Source organism: Procambarus clarkii, chromosome 20 (assembly GCF_040958095.1).
Source record: "Procambarus clarkii isolate CNS0578487 chromosome 20, FALCON_Pclarkii_2.0, whole genome shotgun sequence".
Lineage (NCBI taxonomy): Eukaryota > Metazoa > Arthropoda > Malacostraca > Decapoda > Cambaridae > Procambarus > Procambarus clarkii.
In genome coordinates this window covers 35,273,427-35,300,933 of record NC_091169.1, presented here as the reverse complement: position 1 = coordinate 35,300,933, position 27,507 = coordinate 35,273,427, and the positions used below count along the sequence as shown (strand labels likewise).

The 27,507-nt window shown below is 46.4% G+C and overlaps 2 protein-coding genes across 4 annotated transcripts in view; one reads left to right on the top strand and one right to left on the bottom strand.

Moving 5' to 3' along the window:
* The window catches only part of LOC138366812 (axoneme-associated protein mst101(1)-like), a 47,692-nt gene extending 34,726 nt beyond the window's left edge, over positions 1-12,966 (bottom strand). Inside the window, exon 1 of the mRNA XM_069328097.1 lies at positions 11,958-12,966. Coding sequence (XP_069184198.1) covers positions 11,958-12,966 — 1,009 coding nt within the window. The remainder of the gene's footprint in view (positions 1-11,957) is intronic.
* LOC123755316 (dnaJ homolog subfamily C member 27) overlaps positions 1-27,507 on the top strand; it is a 128,271-nt gene that overhangs the window by 54,854 nt on the left and 45,910 nt on the right. The gene's annotated exons all lie outside the window — the stretch shown is intronic.

Here is a 27,507-nt window from a genome sequence, read left to right as displayed (position 1 = left end):
AGGAAAAATAGTGGCTCTTACCCCCTCCCCATCCCCACAAAACCGGTGAATGTCGGCTGACCGAGTCCCTAGCTTTCTTCACTTGAAAGTGAGGAAGGAGAAAACAGTGACATTGTAAACGACCTACATCATACGTTAAAAGAAATACTTAAACCATTGAAAAACTTACTTGTAAGAATATTAGTATCTATGATAAAAATGCTGGACTGTTCTAGATAATGTTTGTTAGATCCTTAGTTGATCATCATTCCTTGCGCCTAATTAACTTCCCGTCTCTCTTTTGAACAAAGTAGAAGTAATACAGAACAAGATGCACAAGAATCATCAACATGAGGGAAGAACTGAAACTTCCAACCATACTGGAGAGAATCATGCAAGTCAACATGACCTTTTGCCTTAAAGTCATGACAGACCCTACATCTCCTGCGTTGCTCAGAGACAAATTATTCAGTGCAGTTAACACCCTATTGACTGTTGCCAACATACCGACTCACTCCTTGTATGATAAATGGCTGAGCAAAAAAGACCTACAATCTCATCAAACTCATCATTCCTTTTTAAATGCAATCTCCCTGTCTCTGATATTCACCTTTACCTGTACCTAACCATCCAAGTATCATACACACCCGTCACCAAGGAAGGTAAGGAGAATCTTGCTCTTCTCAAAGCTGTCACACTTGAAACAATTTCCTCCTCCATCAAAAAGCTAAGATCTCATGAGCACTGTGTCTACACCGACGGCTCAGTCATATCATCTACAGGACGGACTGCAGCACCCTGTCAGTTTTAAAGAAACAAGTCTTGCACCAAATTACCAGTGATATATATATATATATATATATATATATATATATATATATATATATATATATATATATATATATATATATATATATATATATATCACTGGTAATATATATATAATATATATATATATATATATATATATCGTATCGAAGCTGTGTGTTTGAGTGCATTATTGTTCGTTTTTCCCTTCAATAAACTACAATAATATGGAGTCATTGTTGGCTGAAGACTCAACAATATGCAAATCGTCAGGACGCTTCAGATAACGCCAAGGACCAGACTCGTCTGGGCTAAAAGACTGTTATTGTAGCAAATCACGAGATATTTAATGTTTTGTGGGGAAGACAAACATTGCCTGTACGGTAATCTCTATCTCTTAAGGATGTATTCTGCACGTTGGTCCTCAAGCACTGAGAGGAGAGAGAAAGAGAGAGAGGGGGGGGAGGGTTACACACAGAAAAACAAAACAGATAAAGAAGAGTTTAAGGGACTAAGTTAAGTGGAGTAGTGAATGGTAAGAGAAGAGCGGAGAGGCTTCCCCGCTGACCACAAGCTCCAGCGCTCAGAAAACGGCGGCAGAGAAGGGCGGACGCCAAGACGGGCGTGTATCCCATGGTAACTCTCCCGGGCGGTACACGGGCACCAATACTACCCACAAGGGCAATAGTAGCACCAAGTGAAACAAGAGAACAACCTGGTCCTGAAGAGTGTGAGAAGACAGGTCATCCACAGTTAGCTCACTGTCTCCTCAACAGTCACTGGAGACGTGCATGCACACGGCTGGCGGATGGTGCTCCGGGCTTCAGAGTCATATGTGAAGGGAGACTCTTAGTCTGCGAAGAGAGGCCAGGAGATTTCTGCGCTCAACACGATGTAACTAACCAGCAGGCGGGTCCTTGCTTCTATCTCTTTCTTACCATCCATAATCCTCATGTTTTGTTGATTAACAGTAGTCCTGTTTCTTAGATGATACTACCTAGACTGGTCGGGACAGCCATAGCCTCGCTACTTGCTGGTTGGCGTCCGATCTCCCAATGGCGTAAGTGGCTGAGCACCATTCCTTCACTCCATTCTCATGTCCCAGCTCGTATCCTGCCTCCATATCCCTTCCATGTGATGTACTGGCTTAGCGCTTTCTCGTCATATTTTATTTTTTGGACTTATCGTAGATAATTACCTGCGTTACCTGCGTTACCTAGCATGTTGCCAAGACGCTGCTTCATACAGGCTGACTTACACATCATATGTTGCTGACGCTCCTGCTGGCGTGTGAACGTGTGGGGCCCAGACGCTGTGAGAGCGTGCAGGCTATAGTGGGGAGGAGACCCATTAGGGAGGGGGAATTGGTCTTCTCACCAGTTTCCTTATACCTTACCCCGGTGGTTCCCATGCCACCAGACCGCAGGGGCCACACCTCCCCGCCCCACATTATACTTAATCACGCCCGCTACACCCTTCCTCCCGCCCATCTACTCTTCACGCCCACTCTCCTAGACATCCACCGCGCTTTACAGTGCATCATCAGTTTCTCACGCTCACCCTCATTCTTGTATTTCCTCACTACGCTCATCCCTCACCACCGCCCACTCTCACCTCCGCCCACCCTCACCACCGCCCACCCTCACAACACAGGCTGTTGGTATAAGGAGACCAATGGCTTTTGAATTGTAATTGTCGAGTGTGATGATTGCTTCCTTAGTGTAGTAGTGGTGCAGCAGGCTTGGGTGTGGCGCCGTCCCTGCCTTAGAGTGCCACAGAATCTCACGGGGGCAGAAAACAACTATAATAAATGCACTAAGTGCCAAGTTATGATAACTCCCACACCAGTGATGAAATACACGTCTAATCATACATTCTAAGTTAGGAATTGTAATTTTTTCCTTCACTTACTATACCTTAAAGAAATTTAAATGTCTGTTGTGTGATTCTGATTGTCAAGTGTGTGTGGCCTTTCTAACTTCTGACTAAGTGGGCAGCTTCCTCCTGCTGGGTAGCCCGCTTCCTGCGCTGCTCCCTGCACGAGGTGGGCCGCCCCTCTTTGCCTCATGGGCCGCTCCCTGTGCCTCATGGGCCGCTCCCTGCACCACATGGGCCGCTCCCTGCACCACATGGGCCGCTCCCTGTGCTGAGCGGACCGTTACCAACACAGGCCAGCACAGCGTCAACTAACACTGCCCCGCCGGACCGTTAGCGCGCCATGGGGGCCCCGGAAACAGCGGCACTCTTCTCGCGCTACAAAACACACTCGCTGGCGGCCCGCATATCATTACTCACCAAATATATCCGCATGTGAGAGACATGTGAGATATGAGAGACAAGTGAGAGACATGTGACTGCGAAGTCTGGTTTTCTGGCTGATTATATCGAGTTCAGGTGTGAGATTTGGCTGAGAGTAGGTGCTGGGAGTCAAATTTATTGTATTGGAATATTAAATGGTTAATATGGTGTTTGTCACAAGACATTTTTGTCCCTCTTATTGAATCATTTTATCACATAATCAAAAGCATCTAAATTAGACATATTTGTAAAGATGTCAGTATTTACAAAATCACCCGCACGCAGGTTCGAGTCACCCCAATGCCTCAAAATGATTTTCACTGATATATCACGCCTGTGTCCGTATTGCGGTCCGTATTTAGTTCTTTATTATATTTTATATTTTTGTCCTGTGCTAAATTTAGTGGTTCAGATGATTGTTTCTAGCAGAGATGTAGCCATTGCTTTATAGAGTTCCAACTGGCATATATTCTAACTATGGCAGTAACAGCTGGTACTGTATATAGTTATTAAACATGCATTATTACAAGGTGAGTCCACTGCTAGCCGGAACCTTCATTAATGGAACTGGCCGCCAGGTGTGTTGCTTGTCTTACCTGTGGAGACTGTCAGAAGCCAGGTGTGTGTGTCAGACGCCACGTGTGTGTGTCAGGCGCCACGTATGTGTGTGTCAGACGCCACGTATGTGTGTGTCAGACGCCACGTATGTGTGTGTCACACGCCACGTGTGTGTGTGTGTCACACGCTAGTTACCCCTGACACCAGTTAGCTCGGGTAAGATGAACAACACACCTGGTGTCTGACACACACACGTGGTGTCTGACACACACACACACACGTGGTGTCTGACACACACACACACACGTGGTGTCTGACACACACACACGTGGTGTCAGACACCACGTGTGTGTGTCAGGCACCCGGTGTGTTGTTCATCTTACCCGAGCTAACTAGTGTCAGGGGCACCATACCCGCCGCGGTAATAATATCAGTATTTCCTGTATACTTGGCATCGTTGTGTATATATTTTCACCACCAGGAGGGTGCCTGCTCTACTTCGTTATTGTATTATACTCTGTTATACTATCCTGCTGTATTACGCTCTGTTATACACGCAAAACTGATATAGTCACTTCGATGTATGATCTTTCCCCATACAAAAGAGCTATGTATACCATACTGAGTCGTCGGTTGTATGAACACAATGCATCAGCTTGAAGGACAATGTATATTATATTCAAGGACTTTAATAAATTGGCGCTTCAGGGTAATTGTTTCCCTGTATGTGACAGTCACGCCTGTATGTGACAGTCACCTTACCCTAGAGTGGAGTACTGCTGCACAATGACAGCCCCTTTCAAAGCTGGAGAAATTGCTGACCTGGAGAGCGTGCAGAGATCCTTTACTGCTAGAATCCACTCAGTAAAACATTTAAATTACTGGGACCGACTAAAGAGCCTAAATCTGTACTCCCTTGAGCGCAGGCGGGAGAGATACATAATAATTTACACGTGGAAAATAATTGAGGGGCTGGTCCCAAACCTGCACACAGAAATAACATCATATGAGACCAGAAGACATGGCAGGATGTGCAGAATACCCCCATTGAAAAGCAGAGGTGCAACAGGTACTCTGAGAGAGAACTCTATCAACATCAGAGGCCCGAGACTGTTCAACACGCTTCCACTACACATAAGGGGCATAACTGGCCGACCCCTCACAGTGTTCAAGAGAGAACTGGATAAGCACCTCCAAAGGATACCTGATCAACCAGGCTGTGACTCATACGTCAGGCTGCGAGCAGACGCGTCTAACAGCCTGGTTGATCAGTCCAGCAACCAGGAGGCCTGGTCGACGACCGGGCCGCGGGGACACTAAGCCCCGGAAGCACCTCAAGATAAGGTAACCTACCCCAGGCCACCTTACCCCAGGCCACTTTACCCCAGGCCACCTTACCCCAGGCTACCTTACCCCAGGCCACCTTACCCCAGCCCACCTTACCCCAGGCCACCTTACCCCAGGCCACCTTACCCCCAAGTTACCTTACCCCAGGCCACCTTACCCCAGGCCACCTTACCCCCAAGTTACCTTACCCCAGGCCACCTTACCCCAGGCCACCTTACCCCAGCCCACCTTACCCCAGCCCACCTTACCCCAGCCCACCTTACCCCAGCCCACCTTACCCCAGGCCACCTTACCCCTAAGTTACCTTACCCCAGGCCACCTTACCCCAGGCCACCTTACCCCAGCCCACCTTACCCCAGGCCACCTTACCCCTAAGTTACCTTACCCCAGGCCACCTTACCCCAGGCCACCTTACCCCAGCCCACCTTACCCCAGGCCACCTTACCCCTAAGTTACCTTACCCCAGGCCACCTTACCCCAGGCCACCTTACCCCAGGTCACCATATCCCTAAGCTACCTTACCCCAGGCCACCTTACCCCTAAGTTACCTTACCCCAGGCCACCTTACCCCAGGCCACCTTACCCCAGGCCACCTTACCCCAGGTCACCATACCCCTAAGCTACCTTACCCCAGGCCACCTTACCCCTAAGTTACCTTACCCCAGGCCACCTTACCCCTAAGCTACCTTACCCCAGGCCACCTTACCCCTAAGCTACCTTACCCCAGGCCACCATACCCCTAAGCTACCTTACCCCAGGCCACCTTACCCCAGGCCACCATACCCCTAAGCTACCTTACCCCAGGCCACCTTACCCCAGGCCACCTTACCCCAGGCCACCATACCCCTAAGCTACCTTACCCCAGGCCACCTTACCCCAGGCCACCTTACCCCAGGTCACCATACCCCTAAGCTACCTTACCCCAGGCCACCTTAACCCTAAGTTACCTACCCAGGCCACCTTACCCCAGGCCACCTTACCCCAGCCCACCTTACCCCAGGCCACCTTACCCCAGCCCACCTTACCCCAGGCTACCTTACCCCAGGCCACCTTACCCCAGGCCACCTTACCCCAGCCCACCTTACCCCAGCCCACCTTACCCGAGGCCACCTTACCCCAGGCCACCTTACCCCAGGCCACCTTACCCCAGGTCACCATACCCCTAAGCTACCTTACCCCAGGCCACCTTACCCCTAAGTTACCTTACCCCAGGCCACCTTACCCCTAAGCTACCTTACCCCAGGCCACCTTACCCCTAAGCTACCTTACCCCAGGCCACCTTACCCCAGGCCACCATACCCCTAAGCTACCTTACCCCAGGCCACCTTACCCCAGGCCACCATACCCCTAAGCTACCTTACCCCAGGCCACCTTACCCCAGCCCACCTTACCCCAGGCCACCTTACCCCTAAGTTACCTTACCCCTAAGTTACCTTACCCCAGGCCACCTTACCCCTAAGTTACCTTACCCCTAAGTTACCTTACCCCAGGCCACCTTACCCCTAAGTTACCTTACCCCAGGCCACCTTACCCCAGGCCACCTTACCCCAGGCCACCATACCCCTAAGCTACCTTACCCCAGGCCACCTTACCCCTAAGCTACCTTACCCCAGGCCACCTTACCCCAGGCCACCATACCCCTAAGCTACCTTACCCCAGGCCACCTTACCCCTAAGTTACCTTACCCCAGGCCACCTTACCCCTAAGCTACCTTACCCCAGGCCACCTTACCCCAGGCCACCATACCCCTAAGCTACCTTACCCCAGGCCACCTTACCCCAGGTGGTGCTTCATCTACAAGACCAAACAATGGTTGTGGTGGGTAAGGAGCGTGGGGCGACCTTGACAATGAAGCCAGGTGGAACATGCACAACCGCATGGCGAGGAGCCGCACTTCCTGCCCACTTCCGGAAGCTTGCTCACTAACCGGAAACTCTATACAACCCCGATACTGCTCTTCTCTCCTCATACTTCAAACCTTATTATCATTGACTTTATTCACGCTCGGGACGTCTTAGCCAAAGCAGTTCGGAATACTCGACGTAATGTCTAAATTGCGTCAAAAGGAAGCGATTCCGGTCGCATGTTCCGAGTAGCGTAACCGACTTTCGTGAGTAAGGCCGGAAACAGAGCGGAAATGATGACGCAATTTTCCGGAAAGTAAGAGTTTGTTTACGTTTTTTGTGCGTCTGGACTCGGAAGTGGGACAGGAGCCCGTTACTGCCGGGACTTTGTCAGGATGTGACCTGTTCCTCTGGCGACGGGTATAGGGAAGTGGCCCCTCTGGTTGTCCCAGTCGGGCGCCGCCCACCTGGCCACCTAGTGACTCTTTGAACTGAATTAACACAGATTATTTTAACATATATAATATATAAATAACAAAGCTGCAAGTACTTCAACTGACAAGTGAAATGGATCCAGTGACTGGACATCCAATAACGTAATGTCCAGTGACTGGACATCCAATAACGTAATGTCCAGTGACTGGACATTCAATAATATAATGTCCAGTGACTGGACATCCAATAACGTAATGTCCAGTGACTGGACATCCAATAACGTAATGTCCAGTGACTGGACATCCAATAATGTAATGTCCAGTGACTGGACATCCAATAATGTAATGTCCAGTGACTGGACATTCAATAATGTAATGTCCAGTGACTGGACATCCAATAATGTAATGTCCAGTGACTGGACATTCAATAATGTAATGTCCAGCGACTGGACATTCAATAATGTAATGTCCAGCGACTGGACATTCAATAATGTAATGAATCGCCCCCTCATACTGCTGCGTTTTTTATATCATTTTGATTCATATCGGCCGTGATGAGTATTGTTGATCATTGCCTCTTGGTGGACTCATCCTCCCGTCTCTGATTCATTATTTCAAACACGAAACCTGAGGTTATCTTGAGATGATTTCGGGGCTTTTAGTGTCCTCGCGGCCCGGTCCTCGACCAGGCCTCCACCCCCAGGAAGCAGCCCGTGACAGCTGACTAACTCCCAGGTACCTATTTACTGCTAGGTAACAGGGGCATTCAGGGTGAAAGAAACTTTGCCCATTTGTTTCTGCCTCGTGCGGGAATCGAACCCGCGCCACAGAATTACGAGTCCTGCGCGCTATCCACCAGGCTACGAGGCCCCTCGTAGGAAAAAACTTTCTTTTTTAGCCCCATTTATTTTAAAACAATTTCCTAGTCAGTATACTACTATCTAAAAGTTAAGTACGTACGAATTCTGACTATTGACGACCGCCACAATAGGTACTGTCTGAAGAGGAGGACGGGTTGTTACATTAACCTGTTCATCTTATCCGGTCGGTGCTGAGTGCAGCTCAACTAACTGGTTACCTTGAGGTTACCTTGAGGTGCTTCCGGGGCTTAGCGTCCCCGCGGCCCGGTCGTCGACCAGGCCTCCTCGTTGCTGGACTGATCAACCAGGCTGTTGGACGCGGCTGCTCGCAGCCTGACGTATGAGTCACAGCCTGGTTGATCAGGTATCCTTTGGAGGTGCTTATCCAGTTCTCTCTTGAACACTGTGAGGGGATTGCCAGTTATGCCCCTTATGTGTAGTGGAAGCGTGTTGAACAGTCTCGGGCCTCTGATGTTGATAGAGTTCTCTCTCAGAGTACCTGTTGCACCTCTGCTTTTTAACGGGGGTATTCTGCACATCCTGTCATGTCTTCTGGTCTCATGTGATGTTATTTCCCTCTTCCGGGTGACGGGAGCTGCGTTACCATCCATGCTGATAACTATAACTAATGCGGAGCCACACATGTAAACGATAATTCTAACGCAGACGACACTGACTCCCAGGGTGTCGTTCCTACACTGACCCCCAGGGTGTCGTTCCTACACTGACCCCAGGGTGTCGTTCCTACACTGACCCCAGGGTGTCGTTCCTACACTGACCCCAGGGTGTCGTCCCTACACTGACCCCAGGGTGTCGTTCCTACACTGACCCCAGGGTGTCGTTCCTACACTGACCCCAGGGTGTCGTCCCTACACTGACCCCCAGGGTGTCGTCCCTACACTGACCCCAGGGTGTCGTTCCTACACTGACCCCCAGGGTGTCGTCCCTACACTGACCCCAGGGTGTCGTCCCTACACTGACCCCCAGGGTGTCGTCCCTACACTGACCCCAGGGTGTCGTTCCTACACTGACCTGGAATGGGAAGAGTCAATTTTTTTTTCTACCACAGACGTAACCACACATTTACAATGCTAACCAGCATATATACATTTTCTTCTGTCCTCCATGGACAGGGTTAGAGAAGTGTTAAACATATAGTTCAAGGGTTTATTGAACACTCAACCACAGAAGGTGATTCGGTGCTTTTAAAATGCTAAGCTAACCTACATACGTAAATACATAGATACACAGATTTACGTATGCCCTACATAAAGTGTTTGATGTGTCTTTTACATAGTGTCATTAATGTACATTCACAAAGGTGAAATGTAATTCTGATCAGCTTCCATATATAAATTATACCCATACATATACATACACACACACATATACATATATATATATATATATATATATATATATATATATATATATATATATATATATATATATATATATATATATATATATATATATATATATATATATATATATACACACACACATATGCATTCACATACATTTGTCTCATTTACTCTGACAGGGTGAGATAGCTGATAAAGAAACTAGTGTGCAATTAAGCACTTAATCACTGAAGGTGCTTTTACAAGCTCAAGTTATATAGTTACATCATATATATACATTGTATAATTGATATATTACATGGTCAATCTTGGATACAAGTCCAATATATCATCAAGTGTTCCAGTACTCTTATAGTAGTTACAGAGTTCAGCATACCTTAGCCCAGGAGGGCGAAAGTCAGTCATAGGAAGAGCAGCACTCCACTGAGTCTGGAGTGCTGCTCTCACACTGACCCTAACCAAACACATTTAATTCAGTCGCTATTTAGTATAATTAGTTTATTGTGGACCCGCTCCTGTGGGAGGTCACATAATGAGTTCAGGGCCTCCATGATTGCTAAGGTAAACAGTTGACCTAAACCTCCAGTCAGCGACGTACTAATACGACTTCATAAATGCGCAGAACGGTCCGAAACGTTTATGTGTGTGGGGTTAGGTCAGTTGATATTGGGACCTATTCCCTGCGTACTATCTTTCATTTACTTATCCTGCACCCTAACATCTATCCAGCGGGTAGGTCATGTCGCAACCCGTCCTCTTAAAAATAACGTCACTTTTGGCTCGTATGCGCGCTATGGCCAAATTTGGACGTAATTTGAAATGAAATCGACTCACAAAAGTGACGTACTGTTCCGTTTTCTGTTTGAGTCGTCCGGCCTACGCGGACAGGTTAGGAGAGGAAACTTTCAATTAACGTTTTTCATAACGTTTTGAAACTTTATGAGAATTTCCTGCCCACCTAACCTACCAGAGGACCCTTACCTTTCCGTTGTTGAAAAAAATCCCAAATTTATTTTCATTTTCAAATTACGTCCACTTTCGGCCATACGGACAAACGGCCAAAAGCGACGTTATTTTCAAGAGGACAGGTGGAGGGAGCATGCGCTGCCTGCAGTAGACACACTTGGGGTAGTTGGCTAATATTTTCGGTAGTATATAATTATGTTTGAAGTAGTTTACAGTATTTGAGTGGTCCGGCCCCGTGCCTGAGGACCGGGGCAGCCAGCCGCCGGGGGAGGCAGGAGGTGCGGCAGTAGCGACACCAGCACTTATGGCTTCGTCTGAGAGCCTTCCAGTACACCGTAAGCGGCGCCCCAGACTTTGCTGACCTGTGCTCTCAGCCGTAGCTGTTGTTGACTACAATACTGCCGCACTCTACCACTCAACACCATCACCACACCACCTGGCACTATCCTTCACTATCACCCCACTAGATGAAGCCTTTACCATCACCATAACTGAACCTGTCAAAGTTTGCACCATCTTACAAGGAGGAGACCTTAGTGACGGTTGTAATTTAGTGCCACTTATCTACTTCCGTTCTTAAATATTTGATGACATTATCTTCTTCCTCTGCCTCCAGCAGTCTCATGGCTATTGGCCGGTGTTTACGCTATAGCAAATACTGCCAATGGTTCACACAACATTGTGGCCGCTTAACATGGCGCGCGGTGATATTCAGTCCGGCCACCAGCCTTCGGTGCTTGTAAGTGTTCCAGTTCCTTGTTTAGCTTCTCCTCTCTCACAAACATGTCATTCAACTCCTCCCTTGGCCCCGCTTGCTTCTTCCATGCCTGCCATTTCATCTGTTTCCTTTCTATTTTAACTCTTGAAATTTCGGGATAATTGCTCGCATATATGAGCGCCCAGGATTCGAACCCGGAATTCTTGATTGTGAGTCGAGAACGAACCCATCTGTACCGCGCCGGGTACACACAACCTCCCGTGTTGTGTGTACGTGGAGGGGGGGGGGTGTTGTGTGTGCACGGAGGGTGTGTTGTGTGTGTACACAGGAGATGTGTTATGTGTACACACACCACAGGAGATGTGTTATGTGTACACACACCACAGAAGATGTGTTATGTATGCACACACCACAGGAGGAGTGTTGAGTGTACACAGGAGGTGTACACAGGAGTGGTGAGTGTACACAGGAGGAGTGTTGGGTGTACACAGGAGGAGTGTTGAGTGTACACAGGAGGAGTGTTGGGTGTACACAGGAGGAGTGTTGAGTGTACACAGGAGGTGTACACAGGAGGTGTACACAGGAGTGTTGGGTGTACACAGGAGGAGTGTTGGGTGTACACAGGAGGAGTGTTGAGTGTACACAGGAGGTGTACACAGGAGGAGTGTTGAGTGTACACAGGAGGTGTACACAGGAGGAGTGTTGAGTGTACACAGGAGGTGTACACAGGAGGAGTGTTGAGTGTACACAGGAGGAGTGTTGAGTGTACACAGGAGGTGTACACAGGAGGCGGCGGCGCTGAACCCGGAACAAGTGCGTGAGAGGCGTCGAGAGGTCTTCAAACGGGCGTGTTGACCCATCACCGCCTTCTTCTGCTGTCTGCGGTCCTCTGCTGCTTCCTGCGGCCTCCTCTTGCTTCCTGTAGTCTCCTGCGGCCTCCTCTTGCTTCCTGTAGTCTCCTGCGGCCTCCTCTTGCTTCCTGTAGTCTCCTGCGGCCTCCTCTTGCTTCCTGTAGTCTCCTGCGGCCTCCTCTTGCTTCCTGTAGTCTCCTGCGGCCTCCTCTTGCTTCCTGTAGTCTCCTGCGGCCTCCTCTTGCTTCCTGTAGTCTCCTGCGGCCTCCTCTTGCTTCCTGTAGTCTCCTGCGGCCTCCTCTTGCTTCCTGTAGTCTCCTGCGGCCTCCTCTTGCTTCCTGTAGTCTCCTGCGGCCTCCTCTTGCTTCCTGTAGTCTCCTGCGGCCTCCTCTTGCTTCCTGTAGTCTCCTGCGGCCTCCTCTTGCTTCCTGTAGTCTCCTGCGGCCTCCTCTTGCTTCCTGTAGTCTCCTGCGGCCTCCTCTTGCTTCCTGTAGTCTCCTGCGGCCTCCTCTTGCTTCCTGTAGTCTCCTGCGGCCTCCTCTTGCTTCCTGTAGTCTCCTGCGGCCTCCTGTTGTTTGTTATTGCTTCCTGCGGCCTCCTGTTGCTTCCTCCGACCACCTGCTGCTTGCTGCGGTCTCCTGCGGCCTCCTGCTGCTTCCTGCGGCCTCCTGCTGCTTCCTGCGGCCTCCTGCTGCTTCCTGCGGCCTCCTGCTGCTTCCTGCGGCCTTTCGCTGTATGCTGCGGCCTCCTGCTGCTTTCTGCGGCCTTTCGCTGCATGCTGCGGCCTCCTGCTGCTTACTGCGGTCTCCTGCGGCCTCCTGCTGCTTCCTGCTGCTTCCTGCGGCCTCTTGTTGCTTGCTGCGGCATCATGTTGCTTGCTGCGGCCTCCTGCTGCTTGCTGCTGCTTCCTGCGGCCTCTTGTTGCTTGCTGCGGCATCATGTTGCTTGCTGCGGCCTCCTGCTGCTTGCTGCGGTCTCCAGTTGTTGCTTGCGTTATTGTCCTGATACACTGGATCACCGGCTCTTTTGTAAGTCAGGTGTTGCAGGCAGCCACCCCCCCCCCCCTCCCCCCTCCGCTGGCGACCACATCCTGTTGTCTGTGATCTTTGGGCATCTGCTGCCTGGCTCCTGCTGCCTGGCTCCTGCTGCCTGGCTCCTGCTTTTCATGGTGTTACTTGATGCAAGTGGTTTTTCGGGGCTTTACCTGTTTTATTGAATAGCATTTGTGTTACTGTTGCAACACTTGGGTAAAACAGGAGGCTTGTGTTAACGTACGGGAGCTAACACAAGCGCGCACACACACACACACACACACACACACACACACACACACACACACACACACACACACACACACACACACACACACACACACACACACACACACACTAGAAACACTGTTCTTCTGATTTGCCACTCCGTTAACAAATCAGTCTAAAAAATTAACAACCCCCCTTTATTGAGAAAAGATATACAAGTTTCGTAAGTGGATATACGGAAGTTTGGTGACACGTTGCTCAGCTGATTACTGGAGTACCAAAAGCTGGTCAGTCACGGAATATCGGAAGGGTTAATATGGCGGTGTAGTGTTAAGGGATATCGGTTGTATGTGTGCTGGAAATAATGATTTTGCTTTTCTTATAAGTATCTGCCGCCGGAAATGCAGGTATTGAAGCCCAGATGTTTCAATATGGCTCCGATGTCTCAGATGTCTGATGTCCGCGGATATATGGTGTGGACTTGGATTGATCTCATTACCCCTTCTCCTCGTTCTGTACTTCTCCAGCTGTAACTACCCGTCTACCACCCACCTTCCAGTGAGTGCCTATACTTCCCTCTTCCTTACACGTCCTCTCCTTCCCCGTGCTGACTGCCGCCACCAGAGGGAGCGGTGGTCGGCCTCAGCCTCGACGCTCACAACGTTACCCGGGAAAAACGGACGATGCCAAGAGGTCGCCCAAACATCCGACAATTTTCCCGCGCAACAAAGGGGCAGACAAAGGAAGTACAGAGTGCGCCCGTCATTACAGCGGGGGACGCTCCGTTTTCTAGAAATCAGAATTAAGCTACCGTTCTTGAGGGAAGAGGATTGGATCCCCGCGGTGCCCGTTCACGTTGCTTCCCCAAGTGACCTTCTGTGTTTAGGGGGGCAGGGGGGGGGAGATATGAGGGAAACCATACCTTAACAGAGCGGGTCGACCACTGCGGCGTCACTGACAGCGACGATGGCGGTGAAGGAGGCAACAGAGGCACTTATGGCACCCACGGAAGCGGCGGACTAGTGGTGGCAGCGGCGGGGGAAGTGATTGACAGTGGAGGCGGTGTTGGGGACGAAGGCGGCAGTCATCCTGCGGCAAAGGGGCAACCGTGCGGTACTACCTGACCTCCACCGGAAGTGACATCACATCGTCTTGCAGAGACAAGACCGGCAGGGCATTTACGGTCCCTGCCTCCCTGCCCCTTCCCCCCCCCCCTCACCCCCTACATCTTCCCTCCCTCCCAACGTACTCTCCTCCCCCCCCCCCACCCTTCCCTAGGAAGACTTCTCACGCCCTCGGGTATTCCTCCTCACCTCTCTTTCCTTCCTCCCCTTCCTGTCTCACATCTTCCTCATGACCCTCTCCTCTCGCTTCCTTTTTCCCCCTCGAGTCAGGTGTTGCTTCACCAGTCAGGTGTGCCATCAGCTGATGCCTTGTGGGTCAAAGTTGTCCTCCACAATTACTTGTTGTTCTACCAGTCACCAGACTAGCAAGGCGTGACCTCAAGTGTGAGCGATGTAGACCAGTTTAGGTTATATATTTTTTATTTATTAATACATTAGGTACATCTGCATTTGTGCAGCTACCCCTAGACTATATGAAGGGGGGAGTACAGTGTCAAAAAACTAGCTACGAGATGCTAAAAATCTCCATCACACAGGATGGTTAATCATATAGAGACATGTGATAAGTAGTCTGCACTGGCAGACTGTGGGTGCATTATGAGGATATCATCAACACGAGAGTGAATAAGGCAGCAGTGATACTAAAAGTCCCCATCTCGTAGGACGGTTAGTCATACAGGGCCATATGTTCAGTAGCCTGCACTGGCAAATTTTGGGTGCAAAATGAGGATATCTTTAAGAACACGAGAGTGAATAGAGTTACTGCAAAGCTCCAGGTTACCTCACGCCAACGGGTCTGAATGGTCTAATAACTGGGCATTCGGTGATGTAGTGTGGGAGATCATGCCGCAGTTCCTGCTCACAGAGTTTGTACCTGGAGTGCTCAGGATTGGGAGATCAGTCACCTGTAGCCACCTGCCACAGGTAACGATAACCCAACCCGATCTATTTTTTTATTAACATATTAGGTACATCTGCATTAGCTTTTTTTTTTTTTTTTTTTTATTAAGATATGAGGTACATCTGCATTAGTGCAGCTACCCTAGGCTATATGAAGTGGAGTACAGTGTGTCAAAAAAGCTAACTAGGTGATGCTATAAAATCCCCATCACACAGGATGGTTAGTCATACAGAGGCATGTGATAAGCGGTCTGCACTGGCAGACTCCGGATGCATTTTGAGGATATCAACAACACAAGATTGAATAAGGTAGCAGTGGTAATACAAGTCCCCATCTCGCAGGATGGTTAGTCATACAGAGTCCATGTGTTTAATAGCCTGCACTGGCAAATTTTGGGTATACTGTGAGGATATCTTCAAGAATACGAGAGTGAATAAAGTAATTGCAAAGCTCCAGGTACCTCATGCCAACTGGTCTGAAAGGTCTAATAATTGGGCATTCAGTGATGTAGTGCGGGAGATCATGCCGTAGTTCCTGCTCACAGAGTTTGCAACTGGAGTGCTCAGGATTGGGAGACCCGTCACCTACAGCCACCTGCCACAGGTAACGGTAACCCAACCTGATCCTTGCAACCACTGTGTCGCACAGTCTAGTGGACGTTTTGTGCTGTCCATAGATGTAGGTTTCAGATCTGAACAAATCATAGCTTTTTATACTAGTACTTTCAGGTCGTTGGGAGTCAGTAAGTTCTTTCCTATCAGATCTGAATGTTTGGACCAATACAGTTTTGACAGCAGAGATAGGGGATACCTAGATCTAATTCAACTTCAAACTTGTTACACGCTAACTTGGCTGCAATGTCTGTCTCATTATGATGGGTTATATTTATGTGTGAAGGTATCCATACAAAGGAGATTCGAGACCCTTTACTCTGTGCATCAATTAGGTCATTTATAATTGGTAGTATGAGGTTCTTGCTGTCGATCTTCCAAGAGAAGTTTTCGATTGCTTGAAGAGCAGACTTTGAATCGCAGAATATTATTCCTCCTCCAATATTTTTGAATGTGCTGGTTGCTAAATGTAATGATGCTGCAACCAGGAGAGTCCGCAGCAGTCTAGGGAGGACCACACCCGCGTTTAACATGTTGTAACTAGGAAATTCCTTGGAATTCTGTCTTGATTTTTTGTGGCGGAGACTCGCAGCCAGTCTGGTGTTGTGACCACGGGAACACACGTGTCCGCCACGTGTCCAGCCATAAGGTCTACTTGATAACAAAAGCATCAACATTGTTATGACGGCGAGTCAAAGCGCTCGTCTCTGCTCCGCGCCCACCAGGAAAAATGTAGCCTAATGCTTTTTTCACGATTTTACGTAAGAATTGTTGAAACAATTTTTTTCGACAACTGGCAGCCTGGTGCATAAGTGTGTGTGTGTGCGGAGGAAATACGAGCAAAATTCAGTGCATTTTCGCACTAGGGCAACATAAAAACGTCGGGGGAATAACACCTTGTCTGCCATTACCTTTCCCAGGGCGCTGCAATCTGCAGTCATTTGTCTCACCTCCGTGACCCCATTATCGGTGTCCAGCCGTCCCTCTCTCTCAATCTTCTCCCGCTTTCAACTTTATTTCTTCCGCCTCTTCGCATTTTCACATACTTTATAAATATTATCTTATTTATGTTCCCGATTTCGTGATTAAAAAATGTAGTGTCATTTCTGAGGGAGAAAGGTTGTACTGGCAGACAGACTTTCAGCGGACCAATAATGGCTGACCTTACCAAGCGCACTCTCTACATCGGCTTTTTGTAGTGGATATGTGGGCCTACAGGCTGCTCCAAACATCAGCCTATTGGGCCAAGTTATCACTAAAGTTATCTCTAGCCCCAGGCTGGGCTTGGAGAGTAGAAGAACTCTCACAAGCCTCTCCAGGTATATTCCAGGCACTGTTATCGCTGCATTTCATAATGTCCATTTAAAAGGATAGTTTAGAGGAATACTTGTAGTCTTCCATAGTTGTAAGCTGTCTGTCTCCCTGGTGTTTGTACCGTGTACTAACCGTCCCTGTGAGCGGCTCCACCTCCCGCCACCTCCATTCATTCAGTTTGAGAAAACGTTTTGTTTAGGGGAATATGCACCGTGAGGTGACCTTTCCTCTTGTTGTATACATACTGAAAGTTGACTTTTGTCTTGGAGAATGTTGTCTAAAGTATACTTGCTTGGTGGTCAGCAAGCTGTGTATTGTGTATGTTTAAGCCATTTAAGCCCAACCCCAAACCCAATCTTTAGTCATTACTTTGTTTGTTTACAAATTGTTTATTACAGACATAAATAAGTACACAGCTGTAACAATATACATACATACACAAACTAATAATAGTGACAGTATCAGTGACATTAATTATTATATTAAATTGGTAGAAAAGTAAACAAAATTATTCATTTAATTATAGTTCTGATGTTTTATTTGTAACAAATATATAGAGATGTGTGTAGTCCTTGCTGGACTGAACAGTCGTAAACAAACTAAACCTTAAAGTCATATATTAACACACAGCCTATACTGAGAGGTGAAATATATTGATTATTAAAATCCATACAAATTTAATGATGAGGCTACGTAGTCTTCCCTTCTCTGCACTTTCTCTTGTAAGTTTTTGCTGAATAGGCCTAGTATATATTTTGTTATAAATATATATTACTTTACGTAATGTATGAGTTACAGGGAACATATAGTATGAACAATATAACTTAGTTCATTTATTATGCACCCTATACCCATCTTGTGGGCGGTAGTGGAAAGGGTTACAATATAATTAAGACACGAATATGAATTTTAAACCGAGTTTGACGTCAGCAGCCGCTTGGAAGGCTACCCTAACACACCATTATTGTGACGTTGTGACGGGTGGAGAGGCCGGGGTGCTCTCTCAACACACACCTCAGGTAACACCACTCTCGCTGCAACAAAATATAAATTGCTTGTTAACAGTGCATCTCTGTGTGAGTGTATAGTTCCTTAATAATATGTTGTATCCAGTGGAGGGGGGGGGGGAGGTGTCTCTGCCCTCCTGTTGTGTTACTCCGTCCTGGAGCCCGGCTGCACCCTACTATACGGCGCTCTCACTAACTTATAACAGCTTCGGCCTCACACGCGTGGGGTCCACAGTTCCAGACTAATACAGCCCAGGTGATTGTAATATTAACTTATAGTTTCTTATTTTGACCAGACCACACACTAGAAGGTGAAGGGACGACGACGTTTCGGTCCGTCCTGGACCATTCTCAAGTCGATTCTTTCTTCAAGTCGATCACACAATCGACTTGAGAATGGTCCAGGACGGACCGAAACGTCGTCGTCCCTTCACCTTCTAGTGTGTGGTCTGGTCAACATTCTTCAGCCACGTTATTGTCACTCATCGTCTACTTATAGTTTCTTATACTCGTCCTCATTTTTGTCCAACAAAGATATGTGAATTCCTGAAAAAAGAATGATTTCTTACACAGGTGAGTGTAGGAACAGACGTAGCTGGGATGTGAACACACAGATCAGTCGGGAAGATGTTAGGAAGAGCGTATCATGGTCATGGTACTGAGGAAGTGGAACAACCTCCTCACAGATAGTTAAGGGTAACTACATAATACGAATTCTAAAGATGGTGTGAAGCTCAACTATGCCAGTCGACCTAGAGATAAGAGGTGGACCCAAGAGTTGAACCTTGATCCCTGTAAACATCTCACTGAGAACATTTTACCCATGAAACTGAACGCACCAATCAGCTTTCACACACACTCTCAGTAGCGCATGTAGCTGCTAACTCTCACGTTATCAAGACAACGTGATATGTTGATAACGTGTATCAACACAACGAGATCTTGGCAACACGACACCGGGGCTACACCTTGTTGTGTACACAGTATACCAAATGACTCCAACTTGAATGAGTGTTTTCCTCCGTTATGAGGAGGGGCCGAGCACATCTTTGTTAACAACCCGGCCTGCAGTTGGTGCGTTGCTGGGAAAGACGCCTTAGTGTGCTGCCTCTACCTGCTGGTGAATAGCCCGAGGGCGTGTGGTCCGCCTCACCTCGCCCCGGTGACGTGGGCCCATCTTGGAACACGGCCCCCCTTCATCACGGCTTCTCCATCCGCCCGTCCCTCCGTCCGTAAATCCGCCCGTCCACTTCAACTGCCCGCTACTGTCCATGTACACACACACAGACATGTACACAGTTAATGTACATGGTAAGTACAGTTAAAGCCTCGCCCAATGAGTATGTGTCTTTCATTCATGAGTGCACTTACCCACGCGTTACGAGACTCCGTGTCACCCCCTTATGCCCTGTCCTTACCTCCCGGGCGTGTGTGGTGTGTCCGTGTGTGGTCTAGCCATGTGTCGCGGGCGGCAACACTGGTGTAACCAATCCTCTGTAATAAAGTTTAAGCTCAAAAAAATATAAGATAAGAATGGAGGGTAGACAATATACAAGTGTTCCTGTGGGTGCCTCACCAAGCTCCGCCGGGTGCTGCACATTCTCTTCTCCGAGGAAAAGGGTCCACACTATATATTATTTTTCAGTATTTCTCATGTAATATATCTATTAATAGAGTAAACGAGCATGAGGTTGTGATCCCGAGACCACCACAGTCATCACTGCCACAGTTTCACCTGAACTGTAAGCTGCTATACTCACGGGTTCCTTTCACCGCTCTTAAACCCACTCTATTAATACTTGAGAAGTCTCACTCTGGTCTTCACCCCTGGGTATGGTCTTGGCGCCGGACAGTATTCCTGTGCATCTGTCTGACAGCACTGTCAAGGCCTTGTGGCTTGTTGAGCTTGAAGCTTTCTGTGCTTGGGGTCCTATGTAACCTGCATCAGTACTGATTATAGCTTGTAAGTTGTGTACAGTTATCTGTAGACTTCTCTATAACTCTGTGAACCCATTACTATGTTTCCTCAATCTATAATCTTGATTATTGACTCTTTTTCTCCAGATTAGACTGTAAGAGCCTAGACTGGGTTTAGAGTTAGTGACTGCCTTCCCAAATTGCTTCTCGGCTTCTCGTCTGGTTCTGATGTACTTGTTTCCAAGTTTCCTGATCATATTATTGTTCGGTTCTGTCCTCTTTGGTTAGTATTTTTTCCATGAATTCTTCTTCTTAATCATTGCTTCGGGACATTGCCTGTTAACTATGAGTCACTTCTGTGTTTCTCATCTGTTGCCTTACAATTTGGGGTGAGCCTTTCTGTGGCCTTAGTACACTTCTGGAGGACGAATTCCATTATGCAATTTGGTGGCTTTCCTTCGAGATGGTCCTGTACTCACGTTTTGGAATCCCAATTCCCACTGCACCTTCTTAAGAGAGTTTCACCTCCCACTGCACCTTCTTAAGGGAGTTTCACCTCCCACTGCACCTTCTTAAGGGAGTTTCACCTCCCACTGCACCTTCTTAAGAGAGTTTCACCTCCCACTGCACCTTCTTAAGAGAGTTTCACCTCCCACTGCGCCTTCTTAAGGGAGTTTCACCTCCCACTGCACCTTCTTAAGGGAGTTTCACCTCCCACTGCACCTTCTTAAGAGAGTTTTACCTCTCACTGCACCTTCTTAAGGGAGTTTTACCTCTCACTGCACCTTCTTAAGGGAGTTTTACCTCTCACTGCACCTTCTTAAGGGAGTTTCACCTTCCACTGCACCTTCTTAAGGGAGTTTTACCTCTCACTGCACCTTCTTAAGGGAGTTTCACCTCTCACTGCACCTTCTTAAGGGAGTTTCACCTTCCACTGCACCTTCTTAAGGGAGTTTTACCTCTCACTGCACCTTCTTAAGGGAGTTTCACCTTCCACTGCACCTTCTTAAGGGAGTTTTACCTCTCACTGCACCTTCTTAAGGGGGTTTTACCTCTCACTGCGCCTTCTTAAGGGAGTTTCACCTCTCACTGCACCTTCTTAAGGGAGTTTCACCTTCCACTGCGCCTTCTTAAGGGAGTTTCACCTCTCACTGCACCTTCTTAAGGGAGTTTCACCTTCCACTGCACCTTCTTAATGGAGTTTTACCTCTCACTGCACCTTCTTAAGGGAGTTTCACCTCTCACTGCACCTTCTTAAGGGAGTTTCACCTCCCACTGCACCTTCTTAAGGGAGTTTCACCTCCCACTGCGCCTTCTTAAGGGAGTTTTACCTCTCACTGCACCTTCTTAAGGGAGTTTTACCTCTCACTGCGCCTTCTTAAGGGAGTTTCACCTCCCACTGCACCTTCTTAAGGGAGTTTTACCTCTCACTGCACCTTCATGGATGCCAAACTCATCACCAAAATACAAAACCATACCAGGAGAGAACATGTACACTCTGGAGCCACCAAAGGCTACAACCACCACCCGGCGCTGTGCTTATGAACCACAAGAACAAACTACAACACCATCAAACACAAAGAAGGAAATCTTAACAGTGCTTCTCCATCTTGCTCAATGAGTTCTTCAAGAAATGTGAATTGTAACAAATAATTCCTCGTGGTTGTGACCTCACCGCACCCTCACCTCACTGCCATAACCCCCCCCCCCCATCTGCGCCCCATTTAATACAACCCCCCCCCCCCACCCACTTTCTTTTATAAGCTCGAGTTGTGTGTAACTCAGATTCTATAAAGCCCTTTCAGGCGAAAAGTTATCATACAACATGTACTGTTGGTGCTTCTCCATACCATGTATTCTTCTAGTTAGTATTTTTTTCTTTTATCAGATTATTGTATCTATTGATTCTTGTAACATTATCATATATCCAAACATCACCCTCTGAGGAATACTGTATCGTTATGACTGGAATTGTCTCCATTAATGATAGAATATTTGGGTCTTTTTTGTTGTTGTAGCTCATCAGCTTTGTTTGATATTTCATCGGTATTTGTGCACCAAATTGTTAAGTTTCGTGACTAAAAGAATCAGCTTCATCGCCCTGTCTCTCTTGCAGAATTGTTTAGGTAGCAGGATAAGATATATGGGTAGGGTGTAGTGCTGGGGTAGGGGGACTGAGAGGCAGCAGTTGTGTGTGGCAAGCAGGTCCTCTGGGGAGAAAGGGTAAATAGGGAGGTGGTTTTGTTTTGTATTAAGGGAAGCTGTAATTGGGTAGATGACAAGGGGAGAGGGGGAGGTTGTTGTTGTAAACAGCAGGTGATGGGTTCAGGCGAGGAAGAAAGGTGGGGGTCGTTTACCCCAAAAAAACGACATTTATTCGAACCACAGTACGGTAAATGCTTCACCCACGTACTACAAATACAAATAATCACCAACAGAACCTAAACACCTAACCTAAGCAATGCCTAAATACGCAGAGTATGCTAATATATAACAATATTAATTTATATTTGAAAAAATTCCTATTTTGAATGAACAGAATGTTAAAATTGATGAAGGCGTCTTTGGGGTCGACCGCTGGATGGAATGGACTTGGTCTAAGGACAGGTTGTGTGTAAACCGTTTGTCATTCATAAACAGGGAATTTGGTGGCAGGATTAACGAGCATTTGGTCTTTGTTGATGAGGACTGACTGCTCGACTCATAACTAATGACGTTCGAACATGGCTTCGTTCTCTCTATATTTTCGAATCACAGCTCTATAAATGCTCCACCCCACGTACTGCAAATATAAATAATTACTAACCTGAACCGAAACACCTAACATAATCTAACCTCGGCCAAACTATATACGAAATTATTATATATATATATATATATATATATATATATATATATATATATATATATATATATATATATATATATATATATATATATATGTCGTACCTAATAGCCAGAACGCCCTTCTCAGCCTACTATTCAAGGCCCGATTTGCCTAATAAGCCAAGTTTTCATGAATTAATGTTTTTTCGTCTACCTAACCTACCTAACCTAACCTAACCTAGCTTTTTTTGGCTACCTAACCTAACCTTACCTATAAATATAGGTTAGGTTAGGTTAGGTAGGGTTGGTTAGGTTCGGTCATATATCTACGTTAATTTTAACTCCAATAAAAAAAAATTGACCTCATACATAGAGAAAAGGGTTGCTTTATCATTTCATAAGAAACAAATTATAGTAAATATATTAATTCAGGAAAACTTGGCTTATTAGGCAAATCGGGCCTTGAATAGTAGGCTGAGAAGTGAGTTCTGGCTACTAGGTACGACATATATATATATATATATATATGTCGTACCTAGTAGCCAGAATGCACTTTTTGGCCTACTATGCAAGGCCCGATTTGCCTAATAAGCCAAGTTTTCCTGAATTAATATATTTTCTCTAATTTTTTTCTTATGAAATGATAAAGCTACCCATTTCATTATGCATGAGGTCAATTTTTTTTTATTGGAGGTAAATTTAACGAAGATATATGACCGAACCTAACCAACCCTACCTAACCTAACCTAACCTATCTTTATAGGTTAGGTTAGGTTAGGTAGCCGAAAAAGTTAGGTTAGGTTAGGTTAGGTAGGTTAGGTTGTCGAAAAAACATTAATTCATGAAAACTTGGCTTATTAGGCAAATCGGGCCTTGCATAGTAGGCTGAGAAGTGCATTCTGGCTACTAGGTACGACATATATATATATATATATATATATATATATATATATATATATATATATATATATATATATATATATATATATATATATATATACATATATATATGTATATATATATATATATATATATATATATATATATATATATATATATATATATATATATATATATATATATATATATATATATATTACTGCTCCTCCGAATATGGGGAAGATAAATGTAAGAGCACAATTAAGTGTAATTATGTACTATTCATACTAGTAACTATGTACTATTCGTAGTCAGGAATTGTACTTATTTTCACTTAATATTAAACCGTACTGTCAAATATATTGTGAATATAAAACTTTATCCTAAAATTCAGAGTCGTAACAGAAAACGAGGAGAATAAATGGGGAGGTAGATGTAAGAGCACAAGTAAGTGTAATTATGTACTATCCCAACAGTCAGGAAATGAACTTATTACACTTAGTATTAAACCGGACTGTCAATTCGGAGGATGGGTTGCAGCATAATAATAATATATTTACATTGATGAGGGCGTGTTTGGGGTGGGCCGCAGCTTGGACGAGCGTAGCCTGAGGACGGGATGGATTAACGAGCATTTGGGTAATGGTTCGAGGATGGACTGCACTATGGACGCATTTTGTGGTCGAGATACCGAATGGTCTCGGTGTTTACTGCCTGGTACAAGTGCGTCGTTTGCTTGGTTTATTGGAGGTGGCGTGGTTGAAATAGCCTGAGTGTACAGTTATGTCTTATTTATGTATCAAGAGGAAGGTGATTTAGCTCCACGCTCCATCATGTCTTGGAACAACAGGTATTATTCTCTAAGTAAAGAGGCTCAACATTCTAGGAAGACAGTGATTTTTTGTTTTATCTATTAATATAGTTATGTAGGTGGTAATTTAGGCGGCTCACCTAGGCTGTGAAGAGCTTAATCCGTTGTTGCAGGGTCACTTCCGAACAGGTTTTACGATATTAATTATTCTGAAATCTATTTCTGATGTTGACATCAAAGACTTGAAAGAAAGAACAAATATCATACTGAGTGAACTTGGTCATCTTGATACCTGGTCGAAATTAAAATTATTTAGCAATCAGTGTGTCAGAGTGTATGGGGTTGCCAACTCTGGGACCTGCAAAATCCTCATCTGGGTTTCTTACACTTGAAGAAATAATTCGCAAACGAATTATCTATTGTTGTTGTAAGGGAACCATATCCAGCATATGCTATTTTCCCACGTATTGGCTTATCACAGACTGGTAGCCAGCTGAAGTTCGTCCCACATGTTGATACAAATGTTTGCAACAAGATTGGTGCCAGAGCTGTGCTAAGCTATGACTATAGGCTACTGGAACTAAATCTCGCAATTCTAGAGGAATAGAAGGAACAGAAGAGTTATGATCACAACATACAAGATACTGAGGGAAATAGATAAAGTGGACAAGGATAGCCTCTTCAGACTGAGAGAGAAAGCAAGACAAGAAGACACAGGTGGAAGCTGGAAACGAAAATGAACCGAAGGGCCGTAAGGAAGTACTTGTACCCTGTACAGGTACAAGTTCTTACTTCTAACTGTTCTAACGGAGGAAGTGATAGAAGCCACCTCCATCCACAGCTTTAAGGTCCGATTCGACAAAGAATTTGAAAGTCAACAGTAGTTGAGACGCAAGCAGGCGTAACAAGGCTAGTAGGAGAGGCATACAGCGCTCTTCTTGTACTAATAAGTACTGGTAAGTATGTAAGTACGTGTGTATCTTGGGACACCAAGAGTTATCCTCAGAAATTCATTTGTTTCTGGTGTCTTTCAAGTAGAAATGGTGGGGGAACTTAATAAAGTGTAGCTACTTATGTTAATCAACGTATTAAATGTACCTGTTCGTATTTATCAACGTATTAAGTATACCTACTTATGTTTATATTTAGGTACAACAGTTGAAGTGTGCCTGCCGGTGTGCTCGACATGTGAACTTTCGAGCAAGTTCTGTCAGACGGTAATGTCGGGTTGTATTATGTGCACCAGTTTCTATACGGCAGGTCGTGTGTACTCTCTCCCTCCTTGTGTACTGCAGCTGGCCACACCGCTCACAGTACCCGCCAGGGGTGGCTGGGGGACGGAGCAGCCTAGTGAAGGGAGGGGCCCCGTATGTGTTGGCGGGAAGTGGGGGTTGAGGGGGGTCCCTGACAAGTTTGAGGGATGGTGAGGGGGAGGGGGTGTTGAGGGAGAGGGGGAGGTGGTGTGGAGATAGGGGGAGGGGTATGAAGGGAGCGGGGGAGGGGGAGAGTAGGGAGAGGCCGGCCCTGGCTGTGCAATGTAAACACAGAGCTACAAGGCGAGGGAGCGACGACCCATCTGGCGTCAACCACTCTCATCCACTCATGCTGGAGTGTCATTCCAGACACCAAACCAAATGAAGCAGTGTTAAAAGTGGAATTATTGTCTTGAGCATGTGAGTCATTACCTTAGACGAGTCCACTGGCGGACAGCAGCCCGTCCTCATCAACAACGGCCAAATACTCGTTAATCCAGCCACCAAACCCCATTTTATGAATGAGAAACGGTTTACACACTACTCACAACTTATGACGTTCGATCATTTTTTCGAACAGTTTGTCACTGACGATCTGTGTTCGAACCACAACGCTGTAAATGCTTCACTCGCGTACTACAAATACAAATAATCGTCAACAGAATCTAAACACTTAACCTAACCTATGCCTATATATATATACATTGAACTTTATTATATAATAATATTATGTACAGTATTATGTAAATAAGAACAAACCTGTTTTTAATATCATAGTATGTTAAAACTAATAAATGGCTCTTGGGGGGAGGGGGGCGGCCGCAGCTTTAACGAGCCTCGCCTGAGGACAGGTAGTGGACAGGGAAAACTGTAATGACTGATGTCCACTGTGTGCTGGGGGAGGCTGCCTTACACCTTACCTTGTGGTCTTTGGCGTCTTGTTGAAGGGTTTAAGCTGTATCACGTAGAAGGTAAACATACACAGTGACTTAACTTAATATGCGTTCTTGTGTATGTGCTCACCTTGATGCACTTGTAGGGTCGAGCGTCAACTCTTGGTCCGCGCCTTCCGATCTTCAGTACTGCAATACAGTGACTCTTCATTTAATCCATATTATTTATTTACGACTTTTGCGCTGAAGAAGTTCTTTCTAACATGTTTGTAACTCAGTTGTGTCTCCAGTTTCCATTTACTGCATGTCCCATTGTTCAGTTGTTCCTCGCTTTGAACACTGCTTCTCTGTCTGCTTAGTTAATTATCCTTTGTATCTTGCATATCGTTATCATGTCTCACCTGTTAGTTTTTTCCCGAGTGTAGTGAACCCATGTCCCCCTCGTTCTGTTACTATTCCGTGTGAACATTTCGTCTATGTTCACTCTGTCAATTCCCCTGAGTATTTTATACGTTCCTATCATATCCCTCCTCTCCCATTCTCTTTTCTAGTGTCGTAAGGCTCAGTTCCTTCAGGCGCTCTTCATACCCTATCCCTCGTAACGCTGGGACAAGTCTCGTTGCAAACTTCTGAACCTTTTCCAGTTTCCTTATATGCTTCTTCAGATGAGGACTCCATGATGAGGC